At 41.7% G+C, this 22,748-nt stretch overlaps 1 protein-coding gene across 2 annotated transcripts in view; it reads right to left on the reverse strand.

Moving 5' to 3' along the window:
- Positions 1-1,525: 1,525 nt before the first annotated feature.
- efna3b (ephrin-A3b) overlaps positions 1,526-22,748 on the reverse strand; it is a 67,674-nt gene continuing 46,451 nt past the window's right edge. For both annotated transcript variants that reach the window (XM_034128187.1, XM_034128186.1), the window contains 4 exons: positions 13,685-13,977; positions 11,990-12,055; positions 10,716-10,793; positions 1,526-4,798 (listed from right to left, as the gene is read on the reverse strand). In XM_034128187.1, coding sequence (XP_033984078.1) covers positions 4,680-4,798; positions 10,716-10,793; positions 11,990-12,055; positions 13,685-13,977 — 556 coding nt within the window. In that variant the 3' untranslated portion in view covers positions 1,526-4,679. The remainder of the gene's footprint in view (positions 4,799-10,715; positions 10,794-11,989; positions 12,056-13,684; positions 13,978-22,748) is intronic.

The raw sequence follows: 22,748 nt of genomic DNA on the forward strand, positions 1-22,748 counted from the left end.
CTGCAAATGTTGCACTATTTAAAACACCTTTTTTCCAGCTTTGGTCAATCATGATCAGCGTGAATGTGATTGGAAACTGCATCAGCTTCAAGATGGGGAAACAGAATAGAAAGGCTTTTACCTCAATTAAACTGCATCAATTATTCAGGCCTGCTAATTAAGTTATTGTTGGAATTCAACCCAACCACAAAAGCAGGCATGATAAGAAGAATAGTCTGAGATTAATAAGAAGGGAGTGTTTTGATTATATTAAAAATCATAAAAAATGTGTCTGGAAGCTTGTTTACACCCCAAAATGACTCAGGGTGATTCTTGGAAAATAATTGATGTTTCCAGAATATGGTTTGTTAAGCATTGCCAGTCATAGCATTCATCCATCAAAAGTTTTCTTCTTAAATGTCTGACTCACGGCCTGGATCATATTCCTCTGGGCTGATGATCTATCTGTTTCCTGAAAGATGTGATTATGTTGTTCTTTTTCAAACACAAGATCAGCGAGATTATAAGGATACGTCATTGCAGTATTAATAAAGCAAACAACATGCCCATATCCCTCTACCACTAATACAAAGCTAATATGGGTTTCATTGAACTTTTTAAATGCAATACGTTTTAATGGGAACTTTCTACATCATTTTTATAAACCTGAAAAGACACTAAATGAGTGTTAATAAAGCATCAAACTTGACTAAATCCTCCAACGTATTCCTCCCTTATCAGTCAGAGACAAATCAGAACTTCTGTATTTCATTAAAATAACAATTTAGCCAAAAAACATGTGATTGAATAGCAAACACTCTTTGAATTTAGATGTAGACTGGTACAATAAATATGGTAAACAAAGAGGTGGTCAGGATTGGTTTGAAAAGTTCCTATGGATACTTTTTTTCCCCCTTTATCAAAGCACCATTTCGAAGACTATTAAGTATTGATTATTACACTTTGTTTCACATCAGCTATGGTTACTTTGCTTCCAAAGCCCAACCCTCAACGTGTTTGACTTTGCTGCCAGAACATTGTCTCTGTGAACATGACTACTTTGACCTCTATCTGTCGATCTTCTTCCTTGTGCCGTCCTGTCACTCAGTCAAAGATATCTTTGGCACAACAAAAACCTGTTGCATAAGATCAGTGAGCCTGGCTTCGCTCTGACATTAGAAGCAGTTTTATCCTTCAATCACCAGCGCAGACATACAGGTACACACTGCAGGTTGGACCCATTGTCATTCAAATGTGAGGCTGGTGATTGAAGCGCTTATCACTCCTAATCGGAGCGTGTAAAGGTATTACTGCTGAGGGAGAGAGCGCCACACCAACTTTGATATGGAAAATCACATCTGTGGGCTCCCAAACAACATTATCTACAGAGAGGTGAATATACCAGGAAAAACATTTCCTGCAACCCCTCCATCTGCTGTCTTGGATTAGCTCCATGCATGTTTTCTGTTTTTTCAGATCCTCAAAGAGAGAGCGAAAAGGGCAGGAGAGGGGGGAAAAGGGAGAAAAATAAAGAGCCAAACACACATCTTGTTAAAAGTAATATTTGTAAGCTTATTATTTTGTTATCATGATCATTGTTATAACCTCTGTTATGGTTTGTTCATTTTACATTTTATTTTCAAGTTCATTTAAAGTCATTCCAGTCGAAAGGTAAACATGATTGTAATTGTTGTTTCCAACACTATTAAATGCTTTTTTTTTCTTTTGCCAGACAACATTCGGTCACACACTCTCGCTCATACACACACAGGAAGAGCAGAAACAAAGAGACTGTTGCTCACCCATTCATTTGCTCACACACACACACACATGTACACACTGACATCAGCACACACACTAACACAGACAGCCTCTGATGCTAAAGCTCTGCACACAGAGATGAAGTGATGAACAGAAATAGGCTCTTACTCTCACACACACACACACACATCCATACGGACACACACTTTCTTATTCTCGTGTCTAAGTTCTTAAGTGCAACTTCTTGAAGAGTTTGTAACCCTCTCCCTCCACACCAGGACCCACAACCCTCCCATCATGAGCCATATATACACCGGGGTTTTTAAACACACTAATGTATCGATTTCAATGATGCTCCAAAACTACATGATCAATGTTTTTTTCCAAAGGTATAGACTCTTGTCTGGGGTGACAGGAGCTACATATTCCTATTCATTAAAAAATGTGTGCTCTCCAAAGTTTTGTGGAGAAAATAATCTAGCTAACTGTCACAAACCATTGGGGAAGGTTACCCAGAACTACTAGCACACTGATGAAAATAAAACTTTATAAGTGGTTCCCAACCTGGTCGACTTAACCCAGACACAAATCTGACGAGTCATGGGATCGTTAAGCAAAAAATTGAAATTCTACCGCACAATATCTGCTATGATTTTGGACTTTTTTCTTATGATTTTCCGGTTCTGATTAAGATGACTGGATAATTTGACCTGTTCAAGAAGTATAATCATCCCTTGGTTGAACAGTAGGTCTATTTTTTTCTCCGATTTTAAAAAGTTCCCTATGTGTGACAGGAAACGTTTGACAACATGAGTAAAGTCATCCTTATGTGTAGGATTGATGAACTGTCCTTTAAAGGGGTCACTAGAAAAAAAAAAGGGATGACTTGTCAATATTAATATTTCTGGAAATCCTACTAACCCAAGATAGCTTAACCTTAAAGTTGACAAAGAGACTCACACAGTGCAGCCCAGGTTTACATATGGCTCAACCCCAACCCCCCCCCCCTCAAGACAACTACAAATTCAACACAGCAATTAAAAAATAAAAGATTAAAAAACAAGATTTAAAAAAACAACCACAAGGAAACTGAGCTTCAAGTTTGTAAAAATGCTTACAATACATTTCACCTTGGCAAATGTAAAGACATTGTTATTCCATTCTTTGTCCGTTATGACATTTACACGCGTACTTAAACGCCTCACATGCCGGTGGGTGAGCCGGTCAGCTCGCAGTCCATCAAGGTCTTCATCATCACTAAAATCATCTTCACCATCATCATCGTTTTTTATCAGCTACTATGGTAAGCCATGCCCTACTAGAGTCCATCGTTGGCAGGGTGGGGTAACCATGGTGAATAAGGTGCTAGTTGCCATGGAAACTATGCTGAAGCAACCGACTGGTACAGTTGTTTGAGTTTTGAATCGCCGCAACTCCCCACCAAAGCACTTGGTTTTATGTACTGTATATTACTTGTTGCTTTAGTTTGTGTTTTTATTTTTATTTTATTTTTGCATTTTCATACGTATAAGATGTACATAATGTGGATGTATTTTCTGACCGTTAGTACCATTTAAAATAGTCTCTCTCAATCTCAAACACACATGTGGCACACTCAGAAATGTTTTCTCTTTCAGGCACACTTAACAATCAAACAGTAACAGAAAACCGTTTACATGTGGGATCTGATGAATGGGTTTACAGAGATGGCATTGGTGGAGCGGGCTGCTGCGCCACATTGATCAGTGGACGGCTGCTTATTGTCCAGGACTGGACCCGCTCATAGACGCCTGTGTGAGGGACTGTCCTTCCTCCTTTGTCCCTGTTCCTCTTGCTCTCCTCAAAACAGCCTGCAGTGTGTTGAGAGGAGGGCAGTATTGCTGCGTGTTTCCATGGCTGCTCTGTAGCCATCGTGTTCTTCCTTAACCTCGGTACTTCAAATACAGGACAGAAAAGTGACACAGCAACTTATAACATCAACAAACCCCCCCGTGTCAATGGCACATCTACAGTAAATCCCCTCTTGTTTTGTTTGAGTGAATGCTTCATTGTTTAAATGCTCTTGTGTTTCCCCAGGACCCCGTCCAGCCCCTTCCATAGAGACGAGCTGATGGTGAACACAGGATGACACGGCAGACACCGGAGATGAAAACTAAAACACTGGCGTCTGGAGTCCCAGGGTGTGTTTATGAACTATCAGCTACTTCGACTAGTCTCCTACACAGGACCTGCTCAGTTCGTCAGCTGGTTCCTTTTTTCTTTCGTGGACTGGGAAAAGTCTCCAGCATCAACATCAACAACAACAAAAAAAAGGCAATTTCAGTTCAGTTTTCATTAAATCTATCTGATTCAGTTCATTTAATTCTTGTTGCAAGAAACTATGGCAACTAGCTCTAAGGAAGTGTTTCAGCCAATCACATCCAGGGGAAAGTCTTCAAATGGTTTTCAATTGGTTGGGTGGATTTGATGCTTTTTTTTTTACTAGGATTTCAGCCCGGCCTCTCCTGGTGTATAAATGCTTTGTGTGGTGTGCATGATTCAACAAGCTCAACCTGTGGCTTGTTCAGACACACACAGACACACATGGACACACACACACACACACACAAACACACACTCACACAAACACAGTCTATCACACCTGCATCTGTATGCACAGGCTGACTTTAAAACATACGGTTCAGTTTGTGCCTCAAGGTCTTTCAATTCCACGAAAACCACACACTTCCTCATACACACACACACACACATACACACACATTCACACTGATGCTTGAAAACTCTAATTTCTTGCTCCTTTCGCCTTCTGCTCTATTTGTGGTATCTTAACTCTCCTCTCTCTCCCGACTCCCCCCCTCCTCCCTCGACTCCCCCACCCGCTGATACTGTACACCCTCCCAAGGCTAGTTGGCATGGTGACACTGATGGGATGGCCGTTGCTAGGAGATGAAGAGAGCGGCCAGAAGGAGCATCGTCACGGTGAGGAGAAGGCGATCCCTGGACGGGCTGCTTCCGCTGACACTCTTCTCCAGTTTGGGAATGAAAGGGTTATATTCATCTGGAAAAACAGAAACGGAGAGAAAGAAGAGAATAAAGCAGAGTGATGTCTTCATTTAAACTCATTACAGTACAAGGAAAGGGAAGATAAGTCTATATGTGCTTCTTATTGTGGTATACTGTAATCTGCTTACACAGCAGGGCTTTTAGTAAAACACTTTTTTAATGAAACTGACTGACTGAAAAAAAGGCAGCTTACAGCACAGCTACACACTCCCACTGAAATATAACAAGTCCAGTACAAAGACATCAGCAGTGCCATTACAGACTGCTGCAGCTGTTATCAGGAAGCTCTTATCCTTCTAATAAAGAGACACGCTGTAACACACTTGCATACTTTAACACAAGACACACCGTATATAAGGAAACCCCCCTGCGTGTACACCTGGCGAATGATGACCTAAAAATAGTACGCAGTCTTTTGTTGCGTTGATGTCTAGTCGTACGAAAAACACCAGACAGTTCTCAGCACGCCAACACTTATGAGACACACGTGCGGCCTGACACACCCTCTGAAGTCAGTTGATTAATGAGACTTGAGGCCAGACAGAAGCACACTTTTCTGTCTGTACACGGGACGGCTGATGCTGATTAGGAGCCATTGTGTTAATGGTGGAGTGGGGAGATTCTCAGTGTTTCCACTCGGTGCCATATCTAGCTTTCCAGCTGCTCCGGGGGTCAGACAGCAGAGTAATGACTGGCTGACACCTGGTTTAAGAGATGGCCTCTTCTGGTATGCTCTGCTGGCGAATCTAATGAGCTCTATGCAGCGGTGGAGCTCAGGTTAAATGCTTTGACCGCTCTGTAACCGAGCAAGCAGCGGGGGGGTCAGGACACTGTTACTGTGGCGCTGAGTGACATAGAAATGTGGTTTTGAAGACACAAAACAGCAGACTGCGGAGCATCTCGCAAGACCGGTTCTAAAGTGTGGCTCTAATCGCCTCATACACACTTACAGTACACACTGTCTCTCACTAGCTGTCACAGATAAACACATCATTATCAGCACGTGTTATTGGTGCGATGTTTGTGCAGGAGCCATGTGACGTGCATCATGACCTTCTGACATGTTCCTGCGCCAAACATCAGCGAGTAAGCTGTGTGTATTTCAGTTTGTGTTTGTGTGTGTGTGTGTGTGTGTGTGTGTGTGTGTGTGTGTGTGCACGCATTTGTGCATGCTACATTTTGGAACAGAAAAGCAGACAACATCCGCCTGATAATTAGAAAGCTCAGACACCTAGAGGCGTCTATGAATTTGAATGTCATGTTGACAAGAACAAGGAGATATTTTAGTCTCTGATTGTGTTGAGTATCTGTCCTAGTGTGGGGTGTGTGTGTGTGTGTGTGTGTGTGTGTGTGTGTGTGTGTGTGTGTGTGTGTGTGTGTGTGTGTGTCAGTAGCTAATTGACTGCAGTGTTTTCTGTATGAGCGTAAGTATAAAACTATATGCATGTAATATAATGTATTTCTTACTTTTCTCACATACAATATTTTTTAATTGGCATTTAGGATCATAAAACATTTTATACAAAACTATATGAATATGGCACTTTAATACCCCAGACACTATTATTTATGTATGTATAATGATAGACCTGGAACCACCTGTATATTGTTACACAATCCATGCCTTGTAACATCAAATGTGTGAAAATAATGATCTTTAATTGTAGTTGTCAACAGGTGTTGATGCAACTATGTTGGGATGTTCGACATTAGGATTTGTGGTGTTCCCGAATCAGAATGTCCTCATTTGAGGGTCAATCCAGTGATTAAGTATTGCAACCCCATAAAGTTTGGGAGGATTAGAGACATAATTGATACTATAGTATCTTTCAATAGACCCTCCCTGACTGGTTTATAGTCATGTCTTTCAACTCAAGACTTATTAAAGTTCCTGCAGAACCACAAAGGACAGTCGACAACTATTTTAAGATGCTGGGTAGTTCTCTTTGTGACTGGTGGTTAGTCTTTAACATGTACAATGAGCGGGGTGCCAGTGTTAATTATACAGAAAATGACTAATGGTTGGTCGACAGGCTATTTGTTATAAAATAAAAAGCTAGTTTTATGTTTCTGCCCAATGAGATTTTAGAGATAACACCTGAAGATGTCTAGACATCTGACCGGCACATGGTTCATATAAATGATGTTATTACACGGCACCCTCTGGCGACTCTGACTATACCTGTATGGAGGCAAAAAAATGAGTAGGCTTTCCATATCAGAATGGTTGAAACATGCAGTAGTTAATACATGCAGACAACTTTTTCAGCTCCATGATGCTTTTGGTTTCATTTTTGCATTATGGAATATTCTTGCAAGTCATGCCCTTTATAAGCAATCTAAAAAATATACATACTAAAGGAAGAATAATTTGCCACAACAAGATATAATATGTACACCTTCCTTTAACAGTAGTTACAAGCTTATAAGGATCTGAAGTTGATGACATGTTGTTGAGAGCATTGGGTGTTGATTGTCGGTGGTAATAATATTGCAAGATATAATGCACACATGTATTTTTTACACTTAAAGGTGGGGTAGGTAATTTTGGAGAAACCAGCTCGAGATCGCTAGAATTTGAAAATACACAGCCGGAAAAAATCTGCCACTTCCTTACAGAGCCGCTCCTCCAACACACACGAACGCACACATGACCAATGAGGGCACGAGATAAGTTTGTGCACAGATGGAAGGCTGACAGGCAGGTAGGCCATCCAGTTATTTTAGCCGGGCCGGCTAAAATGATTGGTCGTGCTTTTTACAGTATTACAGCTTCCACAGATGACCTTTTTTAATGGATTTTTTGTCAAAGCACTTAAGATATTCATTGCTATCGGGATGTTAAGAGCATTCCATGGAATATAACAAAAAGTGTATCTCGAGCCGGTTTCTCAAACTTACCTACCCCACCTTTAAATTATACATTTTTGCTACATACTGTATATGATTTCAAGACTTTTATATGGGACCTTTCAAAGTATAACTAAAGCATATAACACTTTTTGGATGTAAAGTAATACATGTAATAAAAGCAACAGTTAGTTGGTGCTGCGCTCTGCCTACTGATAGTCAGCCTGATGTTTCAGTGGCAAACTAACCAATCCACACTGTCACTTAACGGAGTGCTAATTAGGACAATAAACCTCATTAAAGATTTTCTCCGGACCTGATCGTCAGATGCAGTAACCTGAGCCAACAGGGCTGGTAAATGAGTATCCTCCCACTGAAAGACATCAGTAATCACATGGCTGCACAGGGACCTGCTAGCACCATTCCATCTGTGTTGTAAATGAGATCTAAATGAAATCTAATACTAGAGGCCGTATTCAGGAGGGAACCACTGTTGAGCTGCAGACACTGATTGAAAGGGGCAGCGACCAGGAAATAAACGGTGAGCAGTGAAGGGGAGAGAGCCTGCTACATTCAGCTTAGTTGAACATTTTCAGACACGGTAATCAGGCAGATTTGAACGGAGCAGTTTGCGCATTGCCTCGTGTTTGTGTGAACATTGAATAAGAGTAATTAAAGCTATGATGTGATGAGTCTAATCGGCAGTCAGAAGGACGAGGGAGGGGAATAGGAAACTGCTCTGCTTCTTTGTTTTCAGTCCATTTCACAGCTCCCCGCTGGCTTCCTCACTTCCTCTTCAACCACTTGAGTTATCCTATTAATTTAATTGGGAACACAGAACACTACAGGTGAAAATGACCCACAGGAGCCGGGGTAATTTGTGCTCTGCTATTGTTTCAGCAGTTCACTTCATATTAGCAGTATTTTCATGTAGCTCACATGCTTTATTTATTCAACTGTTCTTTTGTGGAAATAACCTTTTTTCTTTTCCGTATACTCTTCTGTGTAACCTGTAATTTATTCGGCAATGTTTGATTTTCAGTTAAAGGTTATATGTATTATATGGATTATTTGACTATATTTTGATACGTGCAGAAAATAAAGTCATGTGCACAATTGGCGTGGAAACGAGATGAGAAAGTATATGTAGAGACAAACACAATTATGGGTTACTTTACTTAGATCTGTGATAATGAAAGCTATTATTATATAGCTCACACCACTGTGACAACATTCGTGCATTTGATAACCCTAAGATTAATATCAAACTAAAATGTTAGAAGTGGGAAAAACTTAATTTCAAATCAAAAGATGAATAAACTTGGTTTTGGTGGCTTTCCCCTCCACTGCGTTTCTACTTGTGCGCCGGGAGGAAAAATGGAGGATGGGAATTAAAGAGCGGGAGGATGAGGAGGGCATGGATGAAGAAGATGGGGTGAGGGGGAAAAAACAAGATGAAAGAATGATGGAGGGAAGGAAAATAAGAGAGGTATCTCCACAAACTCAAACAACATGCAGCCTTGGCCACAGCGATACGTTCTCTTATGACAGTTATGAGAACACACTGATTTATTATGCACAGACACGCATGCGAGCGTGCACACACACACATTGACAGAACCATATTTTACAAGCTACCTTGGAGAGGTGTGTGAAAGCAGGACAGGATGATGATTGATCCCCACATGTCTGAATGTGTAATGGGTAGCCAGGCCAAGCTATCTGTACATGTTGTTATTGTGCTGCTCATAACACTGAGCAGCAAGCACATGATCATCCCAAAGCCTGTCACTTATTGATTTACTGCTCTGCTTCCCCCTGAAATCGCTGCCACATTTTATACAGTTCCAGTGCTAACAGATTTAGCATGATTGCCATGATTTCTCCAAGTTTCGTAACCCTGATCAGAGCAACACAAACAAACTAGGGACACAAGATTTAGAAGTTACAGGAAATCTGATAAATATCTTCTTTTTCTTTTTTTGCAACTCAACATGAAACTCTGTGTTCTTTGCATATCCGGGTGAAAATGGCGAGTGTGAGATGAATATGCATGTAGTTGTTTAGCGGGATCAGCAGCTTGCCAAGCCAGCTGGTGCTGTGAAGTTAACTCTGCTGAAGCCGTCTTTTGAAAATGCCACATTTAACTTAAGCACTTCATTTTGGACTTTTGATGCTGCATGGTGATTGAACTGGTCTCTCTGCCGTCAAATACGAACATTCAAAGTGCTGTCAGTATTCAGATAATAAAGCTACAGTATGTTATTCTTTTGTTATTGTCAATAAATCCCATCAAATGACAAGTGTGTAATTTACATCAGGGTTGGGTAGGGAATATTTTTTCCATTTTCATATTTTTGTCCACCCTATATTTAAAGCGTCATCGCACGTTTGATTACTACAATCTGTCTGATAAGTGCCCTCTAATTTTCCAGCAACCATAATAGAAATGGGAGAAGCTTTGAATCACTAAAAATGTTGATTTGCTCATTTATATATATCTATATGTATATGCTGCACAGACTAACCTGACTTTGTTATTAGGGGATGTAGTCATGGTTGAATGTAGCCTGACAGAAAGCGATTGGAAAGAAAAATAAGCTCTACTTTCTTCCCAAGGACACAATATTGTCTTTAAAAGATGCCTACATGCTTATTAATCAAATATAAGGCAGTAAAGGACAGATAAAGATGATATGTTACTGATTAAAATAATGATATTTGTTTAGAGATGCAAATGTAGATGTGACTTAACAAACTAAATATTATTTTTAGATGCTTTAATCGCTGAGCTTTAAAGAAGAATGAACTAATATGTGTGTGACCTCTTCAGAAAGTGCTACAGACACATACGTCAGTTTATGGGATTTGTTCAAAGTAAGAATAAAACATTAATAATCATTTAACGGCACCTTGAAAAGTGTGTATCATATAATTGCCATGATTTGAGGTTGTTATGATCTGAATGACAAACACAAGTGTATGTCTGTTTTTGTGAATCCAGACAGGCCGGATGTAAGCGCTCCACACTTACTCAACGACTACGTGTGTGCGTGACTCACCACTATCTTCAAGTTTTACGCCTGGTCTAAGCGTGTAGTCTGGTTCTGTAGGCTCTGGCTCATCATCCACGTCAGAGGCTGAAAGAGAGACACAGAGGTCATTGAGTGAGGCGGCAAAAGAAGGAGGGAGAGGGTGAGAGAGAGCATGGGTTAAACCACTGCTCCAACCCAAAAGATTTGAATTAGATTCAACCTGACATCTTCAGAGAAACATGTGAGAGAGCAGCAAGGCAAAAGGAGCAGGGGGTTAAAAAAAATACCCCGGAGCAGACAGACTGACAAGCCACAACATAACCAGCAGAACAAGAGGGAGAGGAAAAAAAGGAGAGAGAAAAAGAGGCTGAAAGATGGGAGGTGAAGGGAGGCAGATCAAACTGAAGAGAGGCAGTGTGTGAAAAGGGATGGCGAGCGATGGAGGGGGGTGAAAGGGAGGAGAGGTTAACACTACAGGGCTATGGAAGTTAAAAGGACCGGACAGGCCAGGGATCAAAGTCTGTGTGTGTGTGTGTGTATGTGTGAGTGTGTGTGAGTGAGTGTGTGTGAGAGAGAGGGTTGAGAGATTGAAGGAAGGCAGGAGAGCGAGATAGAAAGGTTAACACTACATATACACAGACACCCACTGACCGCACACAGCAATAAATGGATTCTGACAGGGGGCGAGGGGGGAGGGCTGAAAGAGGGAGGAATAGAGAGAGGAGGTGAGAAGGGGGGGGGGGGGGGGGGGGGGCTTCAAAGCTGGAGCTGCTCCTCTCTGCTGCTGTGGATGGGGACTAGGGAGAGAGAGAACAGAGAGTCAGAAAAAGAGAGAGAGAGAAGCGGGGAAAAAAAGGAGCAAGAGGGGTTCTGTGCCGCGAGTGAAAATGCTGCAGGGGAAACTCAGCAGGAGTATTAATAGCTCTGCCTGTTTTAGACTGTATTTAGATTATGTATGCATCTGTATGCAGTCAGCGTGTGTGTGTGTGTGTGAGTGTGTGTGTGTGTGTGTGAGTGTGTGAGTGTGTGAGTGTGTGAGTGTGTGAGTGTGAGTGTGAGTGTGAGTGTGTGTGTGTGTGTGTGTGTGTGTGTGTGTGTGTGTGTGTGTGTGTGTGTGTGTGTGTGTGTGTGTGTGTGTGTGTGTGTGTGTGTGTGCCTGTAGCCTGCCAGATGGGTAGAGTGGCCAGATGGATGCAGGTACTGTCTGCAAACACGTCCTAGCATTGCATTATAGGTCAAACACTAATGCTCGCACACACACACACACACACACATACACACACACACTCACATACTCTTACCCGTGGAGCAGCAGACGTACACTCGTAGTCTCAGACAGCTGCGGCCGTGATGGTGGGTGGGCGTGGCTGTAAAAACACAGAATGCACAAAGATAAAGATGTGTGTTCACATGCGTTTAATGCTTTCAGTTATGTGGTCTTCTTAAAAAAAACGGACACAAGTTGGGTTTTGCTGCTTCACATGTAAACAAGATATCAGAAGTAAAGCACCGATCCAAACTGGATCAGTATCGGCGCTGATGCTGACCTCATGAAACATCTATCAGCCAGACGGGACTGTTCCAAAATAAACACAGCTAACATACAATTTTAGACATAACATCAAACGTTCTCTACATCGCTACGCTTGGGTTATTTTTACTATTGCAGGAAGCACTGGAGCACACAAGCTACAATTATACAGCAACTGTTTGTGACTTACAACTGCCTTTCCTAAAAATAGGCCTGCATTTATTGTACACATTACTGCAGAGTGAAAGAAGCATTCAGTTCTAGTTTCTCCAACCGAAAACAGCAACTGTGGTAAGTTCACTAGGTCACTGTGGTCACTCTTTATAGCTGTTCAATGAAGGTAAACACAGTGTAGGCGGTGCGTAAAAGTTCTTTGAGCGCTGGTGCTGCTCTTTTCTGAGTTACACGTCCCGCTGCCTCCTGGAGTGACCGAAATGTCCTTAAAGTGAAGTCTGAGTACGAAATATATCTCAAATAATGTATGCACTGTCTTTTCCCCACGTAAACATAACAGTCTGTAATGAAATGGTTGTCTCCTGCGCGCTCCACTTCCTCCTTGGCGCACCGGTAACTTTCTCAAAAAAAAGAAATGCTCGTGCGCACGAGATACTAACCCGTTATCCTGACTTTTTTTTTTCTCTCTGTTTTTTAGTTTTTAATGTCCCTTTAGGGGCTCCGTACATTTCAGCAAAAATAAATCATCAAATGTTATAGTTTGAGCGACTTCTGATATATTATAGAAAATATTGTATTCTATAATATATCATAATTGTAACTATTTATTATAAAGATAACATGTTCCTCTACAGAGAGGACAGGAAAAGCCTCAGGTATTGTGGTATTTTGTCTTACTGTCAAAAAAGTGAAATTGTCTTGTCTACAAAAATATATAACCAACCAAATGTCCCATTATGACTGAATATTAGAATGTGAATATATTACATGGTAATTGAAAAAATAAAGGCATTTTGAGGTTTTTCAAAAACAAGCCTGCATAAAACCAAACAAACATGAGTTGTGTCTCGATCAGCTTTCTTATTACCGAATTGCAGAAACAAAAGGTTTTTAGAAACGTCTCCTTCAAGTAATGTAGGTTAAGAGTGCAGCACAACATGAATTCTTATAATGCATTCTTCTAAACGTAAAAACGCATTATTTTTACTTTGACATAATTGCCACGAAGTGTTGTATGTTATTTTGATTATCAATCAACAGAATGTACGAGCCTGGGTTTACTGCAGGGTGATTTGATTAGATATGAAACAACAATTCGTTACTCTGAAATTACCTAAGGAGGGTCTTAACTTCCCTAACGTCTTAACAAAATCCCCAAAATAATTACAGTGCGTGTTTGTCACATTACGGCTCTAGTCTCACAAGCTTTTACTGTAATTAATATGTTTTGGTTTCCACTTCAAGATAGCTTCATATTGATACGTTTCATCATGATATTGGTTCCACTCACAGATGTAGTAGTACTCCTGTCCAACGTGGAACTCGTATCCCAGCGAGAAGGCGCTGTAGCGCTGGAACTTCTCGGAGAACTTGATGGGTGCGTGGGGGGCGTGGGGCCGGTTGCACTCCCACCTCTTGAAGCCCAGCTGGGGGTCGCAGTTCCTGTAACCGCGGTAACTGACCATGTAGAGGATGTACTGCTCGCCGGTGCCCACCATGCGCTGGCTGTCGTTGTAATGAGGGCAGTAGATGTCCAGGTAGTCGTTGACGTTCACCTGCATCGTGTAGCCCTCCCTACGCAGACTGGACACACAGAGAGGGGGCAAACAGTCAGAATTCATATAAACACAGCGCTGCAGAATATACATTTTGTATCATTGCAATCATTTTTACAACCATTGAAAGTGTTTCATTTAGACATTAAAAATAATTGCATTTTCTATTAATTTTTAACAGGCAATTTTGAATTAACTAGAGTCGACAGATCATAATTGGACAGGTTCTTGATTGTTTCCCCCCTCGGATAATCATTAAATGTTTGTGCAATTTGAGAGGAAATAACAGTTTTTTGCCTGTGAGGCAGATTTTAAGTATTATGTCTAAACTGCCCCTGGATACTAATAATAGTGAATAACAATAAATATAATTTATATTGCCAAAACATGCATTGAATGCAGCTCATAGTTCTTAGCACACAGAGCAATTAAAGTAATTACGATGTACAACACGCAGTATAAATTACAATGTTTGTATGTGCAAAGCATGATTAACAGTATCCTTGTTTCTTCATAGTATGGGGTTTCTACAATGAACAATATCATTAAAAATGTGTCACTACTACACACATAACACACACTATTTTCAGTAAATAATGGAACAACGAGTAGTGCAATCTAATTGTAGCTGCACTTTTTGTTTTATTGTATAGCAGTTAGCATTTAACATGAATGCTTATTGTCTCCTATTTCCAAATGATGTGTGGAATATTTAATATTTTTACATACACATAAATCACTGCAGAGACATCATAACATGTCAGCGTAAGGCACTCTGTGTTTCGGATGCATGCGTTTTAGCTTGAATGTTCACCCGGGGTCAAATAAATCTTTACTTGAAAGTTATTGAGTTATTAATAACACAAAGAAAGCAGGTGTGTGTGAAAGAGTGTGCGTATTTGTGGCTGCAGGGCTGCTGCATGCGGAGAATGCGGAGCTGGCTCTTCAGTACGGGCCGAGGGCCCCAGGGCCGCCGCTCCTACCTCTGGTGTCAGCGCAGTGCTGTCCCCTAACCCCAGCGCTCGTACATCAACCTGAGCACAACATTGCGCTCACGTCAGACGTCAACGTCCTCTCCACGTTCCCCCCACCCCCAAAGCTCATAAATCAGCGTCAGCCCCAAAAGAATCTCGTCTTGACAGGAAGATAAGGTCTGAACCTGTCTCTGCGAGTGTATGAGTGTGTGTAGTGTAGTGTGTATGACAAAGTGAAATAGATTTAGATTCTTTCCTGACATCCCAAAGACCTTTTTTTCCTCCCCATCACAGACACAGGCCTATATCTGTGTGACAGAGACAGGTTGCAGTTGTAAATCATACACACGCTGATGAGCATGTGAGAACACACACACGCTCATATGTTAAAGTGGTGACATCATAAAATCACAAGGGGGCAGCAGTGTGTCATCCTCACTCTGATGCTACCTCTCTCCCTCTCTCCCAGTTCTAGGTCATGTCTCAAGGGGGATTATTATTCAATTATTAAATGAAGATCGAAACACTGTTTCCAATGTGTCCCTCTCTCCATCACTCCTTAACGCTCTCTTCAAATCCTGCCTGAATTTGCCTTTCTCCCCCTCCTCTCCATTTCTCTCATCCCTATCGCTCAGACTAACATGAAGGGAAGATTAATTGTTCAACATTCATCCTTTGCTCTCTTTCTCCTCTCCTCTCTGCTCTTCACTTTCTCTCATTACATCATTTAACTAGCCTACAGAGGGTATTAGTGGTAGAAAAAAAGGGGGAAATGCTTCAAGGGAACTATATTTATAGTGAATGCAAAGAAAAAGGGATGAGTTTAGTTCCACCAGGGAGGCGTGAATGCAAATTGAGTAAAAAAGAGAGAGCCAGAATGGAGAAGACAGAAAAAAAGAGGCGGTGGGAGAGTTTTACGCTACCAAAGAAAAGCAAGTTCTCTGAGATGAAGGGATAATGGTGGAAAAAAAGAGAGAAAAATGAGGGGGGGGGCAACTCCGAGCATCTTGAGTAATCGGAAAGTAAATCACTTCTCTAAGATAAAAGCTGGTGTTAGGATTCCCACTGTGCACGTGTGTGTATTTGTGCGCCTGCTTTGGTATGCATCTCTGCGTGAGATATCAAAGCATCTCATCTGCCGACATTTCATATTTGAGGTGGTGACATCTATAGGTGTGACCTCCAGAACACACATAGAATATTAAGAGGGAGGTAATTTAGAACAAGTGTGTCTTAACAGTGAGTCTGTATCATGTAAAAGGAGCGGTGGGAATCCTTGGACTTTCAAACAATCTGAAGGATTTTAAAAGCATGATTTAAATCATACATTTACATGGACACAATACATGTGCCTTGGGGAATAATCCTGTAATGCAATACTTGACTTTGTGCGCACTTCTGACAAACTGGGTTTTAGTAGCAAGTGGCATATTAATGTTTCCAATAATCTTTGTTCTTTTGTTCAGTGATGTAGCAAATAACGTTTTTCTACGTGGATTGTTGCACTTATAGTACTTGAACAGGGACATCATTAATGGTATTAGAAGCACCTATGATTTTTTTTTTAATGCTATGACAAGTCTATAGTAAATGTATGTTGGTGAGAAAGCTGGTTAAAAAAAATACTGTATATTTAAAATGTAATAAAACCAACCAATTGCACTAAATCCACACACTTTGTACTGAAATATATCCAGTTGGTGGGATATTTAAGACGTTTTTAAGGTTTTGCAAACACTTCTGCTTCCAGAAGACCAAAACAACAGGAGGTGTCTCTTGGGAGTGAATCACTGATTATGGATTTGAAGAACAAAAAAAAGTTCCTAGAAATGTCTCCAATCAAGAAATGCGGGTTAAATGAGTGCTGCAAACGTTAAAAAGCAATTAAATTTCATGAGACATTCATCCTTAGCCTGAAATGTTTGTTTTTAAATTGTTTCAAGACAACTACATTTTCATTATTTATACTGTGTCATGTTAGTGCAAGGTGTTAATTTAATCAGCAACCAACAAAATGGATGATATGATTAGAAGTGAAACAGCAATTTGTTACCCTGACATTTCCTGAGGATGGATTGGTTTAATTGAAAGTAAAGCATTATATGTTATGAGTAAACAAAAAAACAACAACCCTGGTATTGGTCGGTACTTGGATATATTTATATTCAAGGCACAGACATTGTATTGTCTTGTATTTCATTATATATGATTGTTTACTGGTCAGACAGTGTCAACATGATTTTCTATCAACCACTTTGCTACATGTGCTGATGTGTACAAGTTGATTTAAATAATGTACTGAATTGTTTTATACAACCAAAAATCCATAAAGTGTCTTCGCTGTGACTCACACTTAAGTGAAGCAGTCGGCTATAAACTGTGTGTTGGGAATGTGCCCTTTCCTTTGTGCAAAGTTGGTGTGACAGCCCCATACCAGTCACGATCATATTCTTCCTGCTTTAAGACGTAAGAGAATACAATAAATGTTAACATTTTAAAACAGCTTTACATAAAAGTGTACTTGAAAATCCACTCCGACTGAAGATAAGAGTTTATTAGATAGTATTTCTCTTTTCAATTTCAAATCAAAACAGACGGACACAACGAAACCGATAGTAAAACGTGGAGAAGCTTGTATGGTGTGTTGCTTTCCTGTGCTCTCTCCTGATGCCTCCCTTTCATTTTGTGTTGTATCACCACTAATTTCCTCCCTCACGACACCTGGTTAGTTGAAGCTGATAGCGACGAGAGCTGAGAGACGGAGCGGGACGCTTCATCGACAATAACAAATCTGACGAGCACAGCAGAGGCTACGATGAGCAAAAGAACACTTATATTATCTACAGATCCACCAGGGGACGGAGCGATGGAAGGATGGGAAGAAAGATGGGAGGGTTTATAAAATGAGACGAGGGGTAGTCTGGGTTAAAAGCTGCAGAGTCTGTCCACCAGGGAGCGGAGGGTGATAGCGCGAGGGAGCAACAGCTAAGAGCAAGATCAAAGTGGGCCTGGATCAATGTCACTACTGTAAAATCACATCAGAGAGTGTGTGAGAGGGAGTATGCCTATAAATCAGTCATGGGCAACATAATGCCACAGCGTTAACCCCTGACTGCCTGTTATCTGGCTGGCCTGTTGGAGAACTGTACATCGATAAAACACTTTGACAGTAAGAGCAATCATTCCTTTTTGTAACAAGAGCTTAGAGTACCAACTAACTCTGCTGTGGGTAAGATGGCAGACTTTGAGGAGAAAGGAGAGGCTGGAGGATTATAGCATGGAGTTACGCTGAAAACACACAATGTTTCTGCAACAAAGGGAAATTGACCAATATACCACATGGAGTTGTGAATGCTGGCTCACTGCCTAACGAACACAGACACTTGAATGAAAGCACAGGCACCATTAATGTTGCTCGTGACTTCTGTAGTGACTTACTACTAAGACGAGTTCATATGAAAAAGATCCTTTACATCAGGTAGCAAGCCTCACAACAGTTTCACATATAAATGCTAGGTAACGGGTGGGCTTTTATTTGCCTTTTTTGTAACAGTAGGAATCCGATTTATGATTAATTTTGGCAATTTTCAAGATATTTCCCTTCATTTATTAACCAATTAATATCTTTCCGACGCCGTGGGCTGGAAATGTGTGTTTTCTCAGTTTTCTTTTACAGAACTGCGATCGTATAATATCACCTGACCTTACATAACCTTTTAAGACTTAGATTAAAATCATTAAAGAGAAAAGAAAAAGTACCAAAACACAAACTTTCTTCAAAGATTCTTGAGCTTCCTAATTACTTCAGCATGTAAAAACATGCTAGTTGGCAAAAGATAACTCAGCACAGTGAATGCTAACATGTGAGAAAGGAGCATCTGAGGACTTGACCTAGAGGACATCTGTTTTTTATTCTTTCAAACGACTAAGTGCTCAACGATCAAAAAGTAGAACACCACAGGTGGCTGATTGGATTGCGTGATTGTCAGTGTGTGTAACTGCCAAAAAAGCATGCATGCCTAAGTAAATCAAGGTCAAATAAATCAAAGGAGTCACTGCTGATAGGTACAAGTTTGGGCTGGATTAAAACTTGTCCAGCAGTGTAACAAATGATTGCCAATCAGGACTTAAAAGACAGTCGTCCCCATGAGGCCGGAATACTTAATCCCATCTCAGTTTGGTACAGATGTGCTAACATTGTTGTGGGAGGACTCCAATCAGACAGCGGAGCGGTAGGTATAATTGAATGGCTCCCCCGCTGAATGGAGACTCCCAGAGATCTGTAGCATCAATGAGGCCCTCATCAAACACAGGCAGGAGTCTTCCTCCTCCATCCTCTTCCCACTCCCTCTGCTTTGCCTCGCTCTGTTGTCTCCTTGCCTACATTTGTTCTCACTTCCTCTGTTACTTTCTAAGTTTGGCTTTTGTCTGAGAGGAAGCAGACCAGAGTATTTAAACAAATGTGTGTGTATACATGCCCTTTACTGATGCCAGCTGATTCAATATTGTTTGACATTGAAGATATTGACGTGTGACTGCTGCCAAAAAAGAGCCATCCTTCCCTTATACTATCTTCTGCCTTGTTTCAGTCTTCTCCTCTCCGTCCCTCAATCATTTCTTCCTGAACCACTGGAGGAACATGCCTGGGCAGGTGTGTTTGTGTGTTTGTGAGAGTGTGTGTGAGGGGGCGTCTGAGGGTGTGTGTCCAGATATGGTGTAGTGCAGGTTCTAAATTCTCCTCATTGAAATCAATACCTGTCGAGAGTGTGTCCAACAGACTGGAATATGCTGCCTTCTCTCAAGGCCGCCACACACACACACACACACACACACACACACACACACACACACACACACACACACACACACACACACACACACACACACACACACACACACACACACACACACACACACACACACACACACACACACACACACACACACACACACCACACACACACACACACACACACACACACACACACACACACACACACACACACACACACACACACACACACACACACACACGGCTCGTCATTGGTAATTGATTAAAGTATTACAGCGAACAGTGTTTCTTGCCAAGCGGCCTCACACGCAGCACGGGCATGATCCTATAACACGAGCAGCATTCTCTCTCTCTCTCTCTCTCGCTCTCTCGCTCTCTCTCTCTCTCTCTCTTTCCACACTTTTCTTCTACCTCATTTGCTCAATTGTCTGCTCTTGTCTTACTTCTCTGGAGCTCTTAAGCACTCTTTCTCTTTCCTCTCCTTCCTCCTGATCCTCATCCATCACCCTCTCCCTCTCCCTCTCCCTCTCTCTGCCTGTAGATATTGACTGTGTGGTGTGAGAGAGAGTGCTCCGGCAGCACGAAACCTAATGGCAGGCGTTATTAGCCCTGTGCACTGAGCTGTCTCTCTTTCACACAGAGCCAGGTTCAAACCCATTATGTGTACGACGAGCATGTCCTCCTGCACATGCATGTTTGCAATCGATCATTCATGCTTTTATTTGTGGGGTTTGTCCGAAACAAGCACAGATCCACAGATGGATGGATGAGATGAAATGAAAATGAACAACTGCAAGAAACAACAGATGGAGGAACACATGCTGGATACGAAGACAAAAGCGGGCGGAAGAGGAGATCAGAGATGTGGGAGGATAAAAGGATGAACGACAACAACTGAAAGGCGAAGAGACAGTGAACTTTGATCAAGAAAAATGTTGTTTAACCTGTGAATGAGCCCGGGAGTAGTGGTCTTTACCTTAATTTGCGTGTTTATCGATTTCGTTTTCAACTTTAATTTATCGTCCATTTCACAAGCGTCCTACTCAGCCTATTTTACGCTCCAAAGGTTTCTCCACTTCAAGGCTTCCTCTACCTCTCAAGTGTCATTCACCACGAATCTGCCAATACCAACCAATCTCTCCCTCTTATTCGATCACTTTGCTCACATCAATCCTTCCTGGGCCCGCTCTATCTCTCGGTTTCCCTACATCTCCCGCTGTCTCTGTTCCCAAAGCCCTTACATGAGCAATAGTGATCCCATCAGACACTGGGCCACAGAGGAGAAGAGACACACAGAGAAGAGAAAGGCAGTGTATGTTCCCTAAGCTCTCCGATGATTGATAGTGATCCTGTCTGATGGCTGTGTATAGACTCAGCACTCAGTGAGACATTACCCTCTGACCCAGCTATTGATTCTCTGCCCCAAACACACAACACTAGTCATGACCCTGCCCGTGCAAAAACCACACACACACACACACACACACACACACACACACACACACACACACACACACACACACACACACACACACACACACACACACACACACACACACACACACACACACACACACACACACACACACACACACACACACACACACACACACACACACACACACACACACACTCTCCTCTGTGAGTACAGTTCCTACAGATTGATAGTTTCGCGGTGTCCTGTGAAACTTGATCAATCTGCTGCATTACAATCATTCTCCCTGCCCACTTCCTGCCCGAGTCACATGGCACCCGTGTCCCGCTGACTGATGTGTTTGGGTCAGGGTCTGGAGGCTTGAATATCAGGGCTGCAGGGAAAAGAGCTCCGGAGCTGGGATCAACCATTCTCAACAACAACAACAACATTACTCAGATCCCTCTCTTGAGCCACATTAAACAGAGACGAGAAACAATGCTTTCCAGACAAAAGTGCAATGTGGAAAGAGAAGTAGGGCCATCTATCACGCAGACATGGGTCAGATGTACTTTTCGCTAATAATTCTCCATCTGCTTGTACTCGTTTTAACCGACTTGACCCGCGCTGTAGGTGGGAGCGACTATATAAGCTACTACAGGAACCTATTTAAAACTCACTTTCCTTTTTCTTTGCACTGCCAACTGGCTAACAGAACTGGGGGGAAATCATCTATCGAGTACTTCAAACAGGGTAAAACAAAAGCTTTGAATGATTTGCAACCGTTATTTGACCCATGTCCGATATCAAGAGACAAGTTAAACACGGAGAGGATATTTTGGCCATTGTGAGTCCAAGGAGGCGAAGCCAGAAAGAAAAGCGAGACAGAAAGGAGTGCCAACTGAGCTCCAGCCTAATGGGCTTCCAAGACAAAACCACAGCTGGCTTTCAACATTAGTCTCCATGACGACAGAAGAAGCCCTAGCTATGCGGCTATTGTAACAAAAAAAGGGGGCTACAGGGGTTCATTGCTTTGTGCAAAAACCCATCTATCCCCTTTATCCACCATCTCCCCTCTGTCTCTCTAATGGCTAATTAAGTACCACTTATTACCATTACACATGATCACAAATCATCAGCTATTACTGTGGCAAATTCAGTGTCACGCGGTTTTCAGGAGTAGATGTCTGTCTCAGTGCGGCTGCAAAGGAACAAAGATTAAGGCTAAAAGCAGACGGGGAAGCAGGGGTGTGTTACTAACGGCTACAGGCAAAATGTGGATAGGTCATTTAATGTACTACCAGCAACACTTCATGTGGACACTATGGGGGACAGCCAAAGGTGAAATTAGGAAAGGTTATTTTTGTATTAAATGTACTCTGTTTCAGTGCAAAATAAAAATAAGCATTATTCTGATATTATGTTAAAGGGGACCTATCATGCAAAATGCACTTTTGTACGTCTTTTATACATGAATATGTGTCCCCGGTGTTCCAGGGAACTCACCAAGTGTCAGAACACACAACCCTCTCTCTTTTCCTCCATACCCAAATCTCTAAAAACGGGGCTGCAACGGATCTGATACAGACTGATCCAGATTTGAACATTTCTCTGACGTC

This window comes from Trematomus bernacchii, unplaced genomic scaffold (assembly GCF_902827165.1).
Source record: "Trematomus bernacchii unplaced genomic scaffold, fTreBer1.1, whole genome shotgun sequence".
Taxonomy (NCBI): domain Eukaryota; kingdom Metazoa; phylum Chordata; class Actinopteri; order Perciformes; family Nototheniidae; genus Trematomus; species Trematomus bernacchii.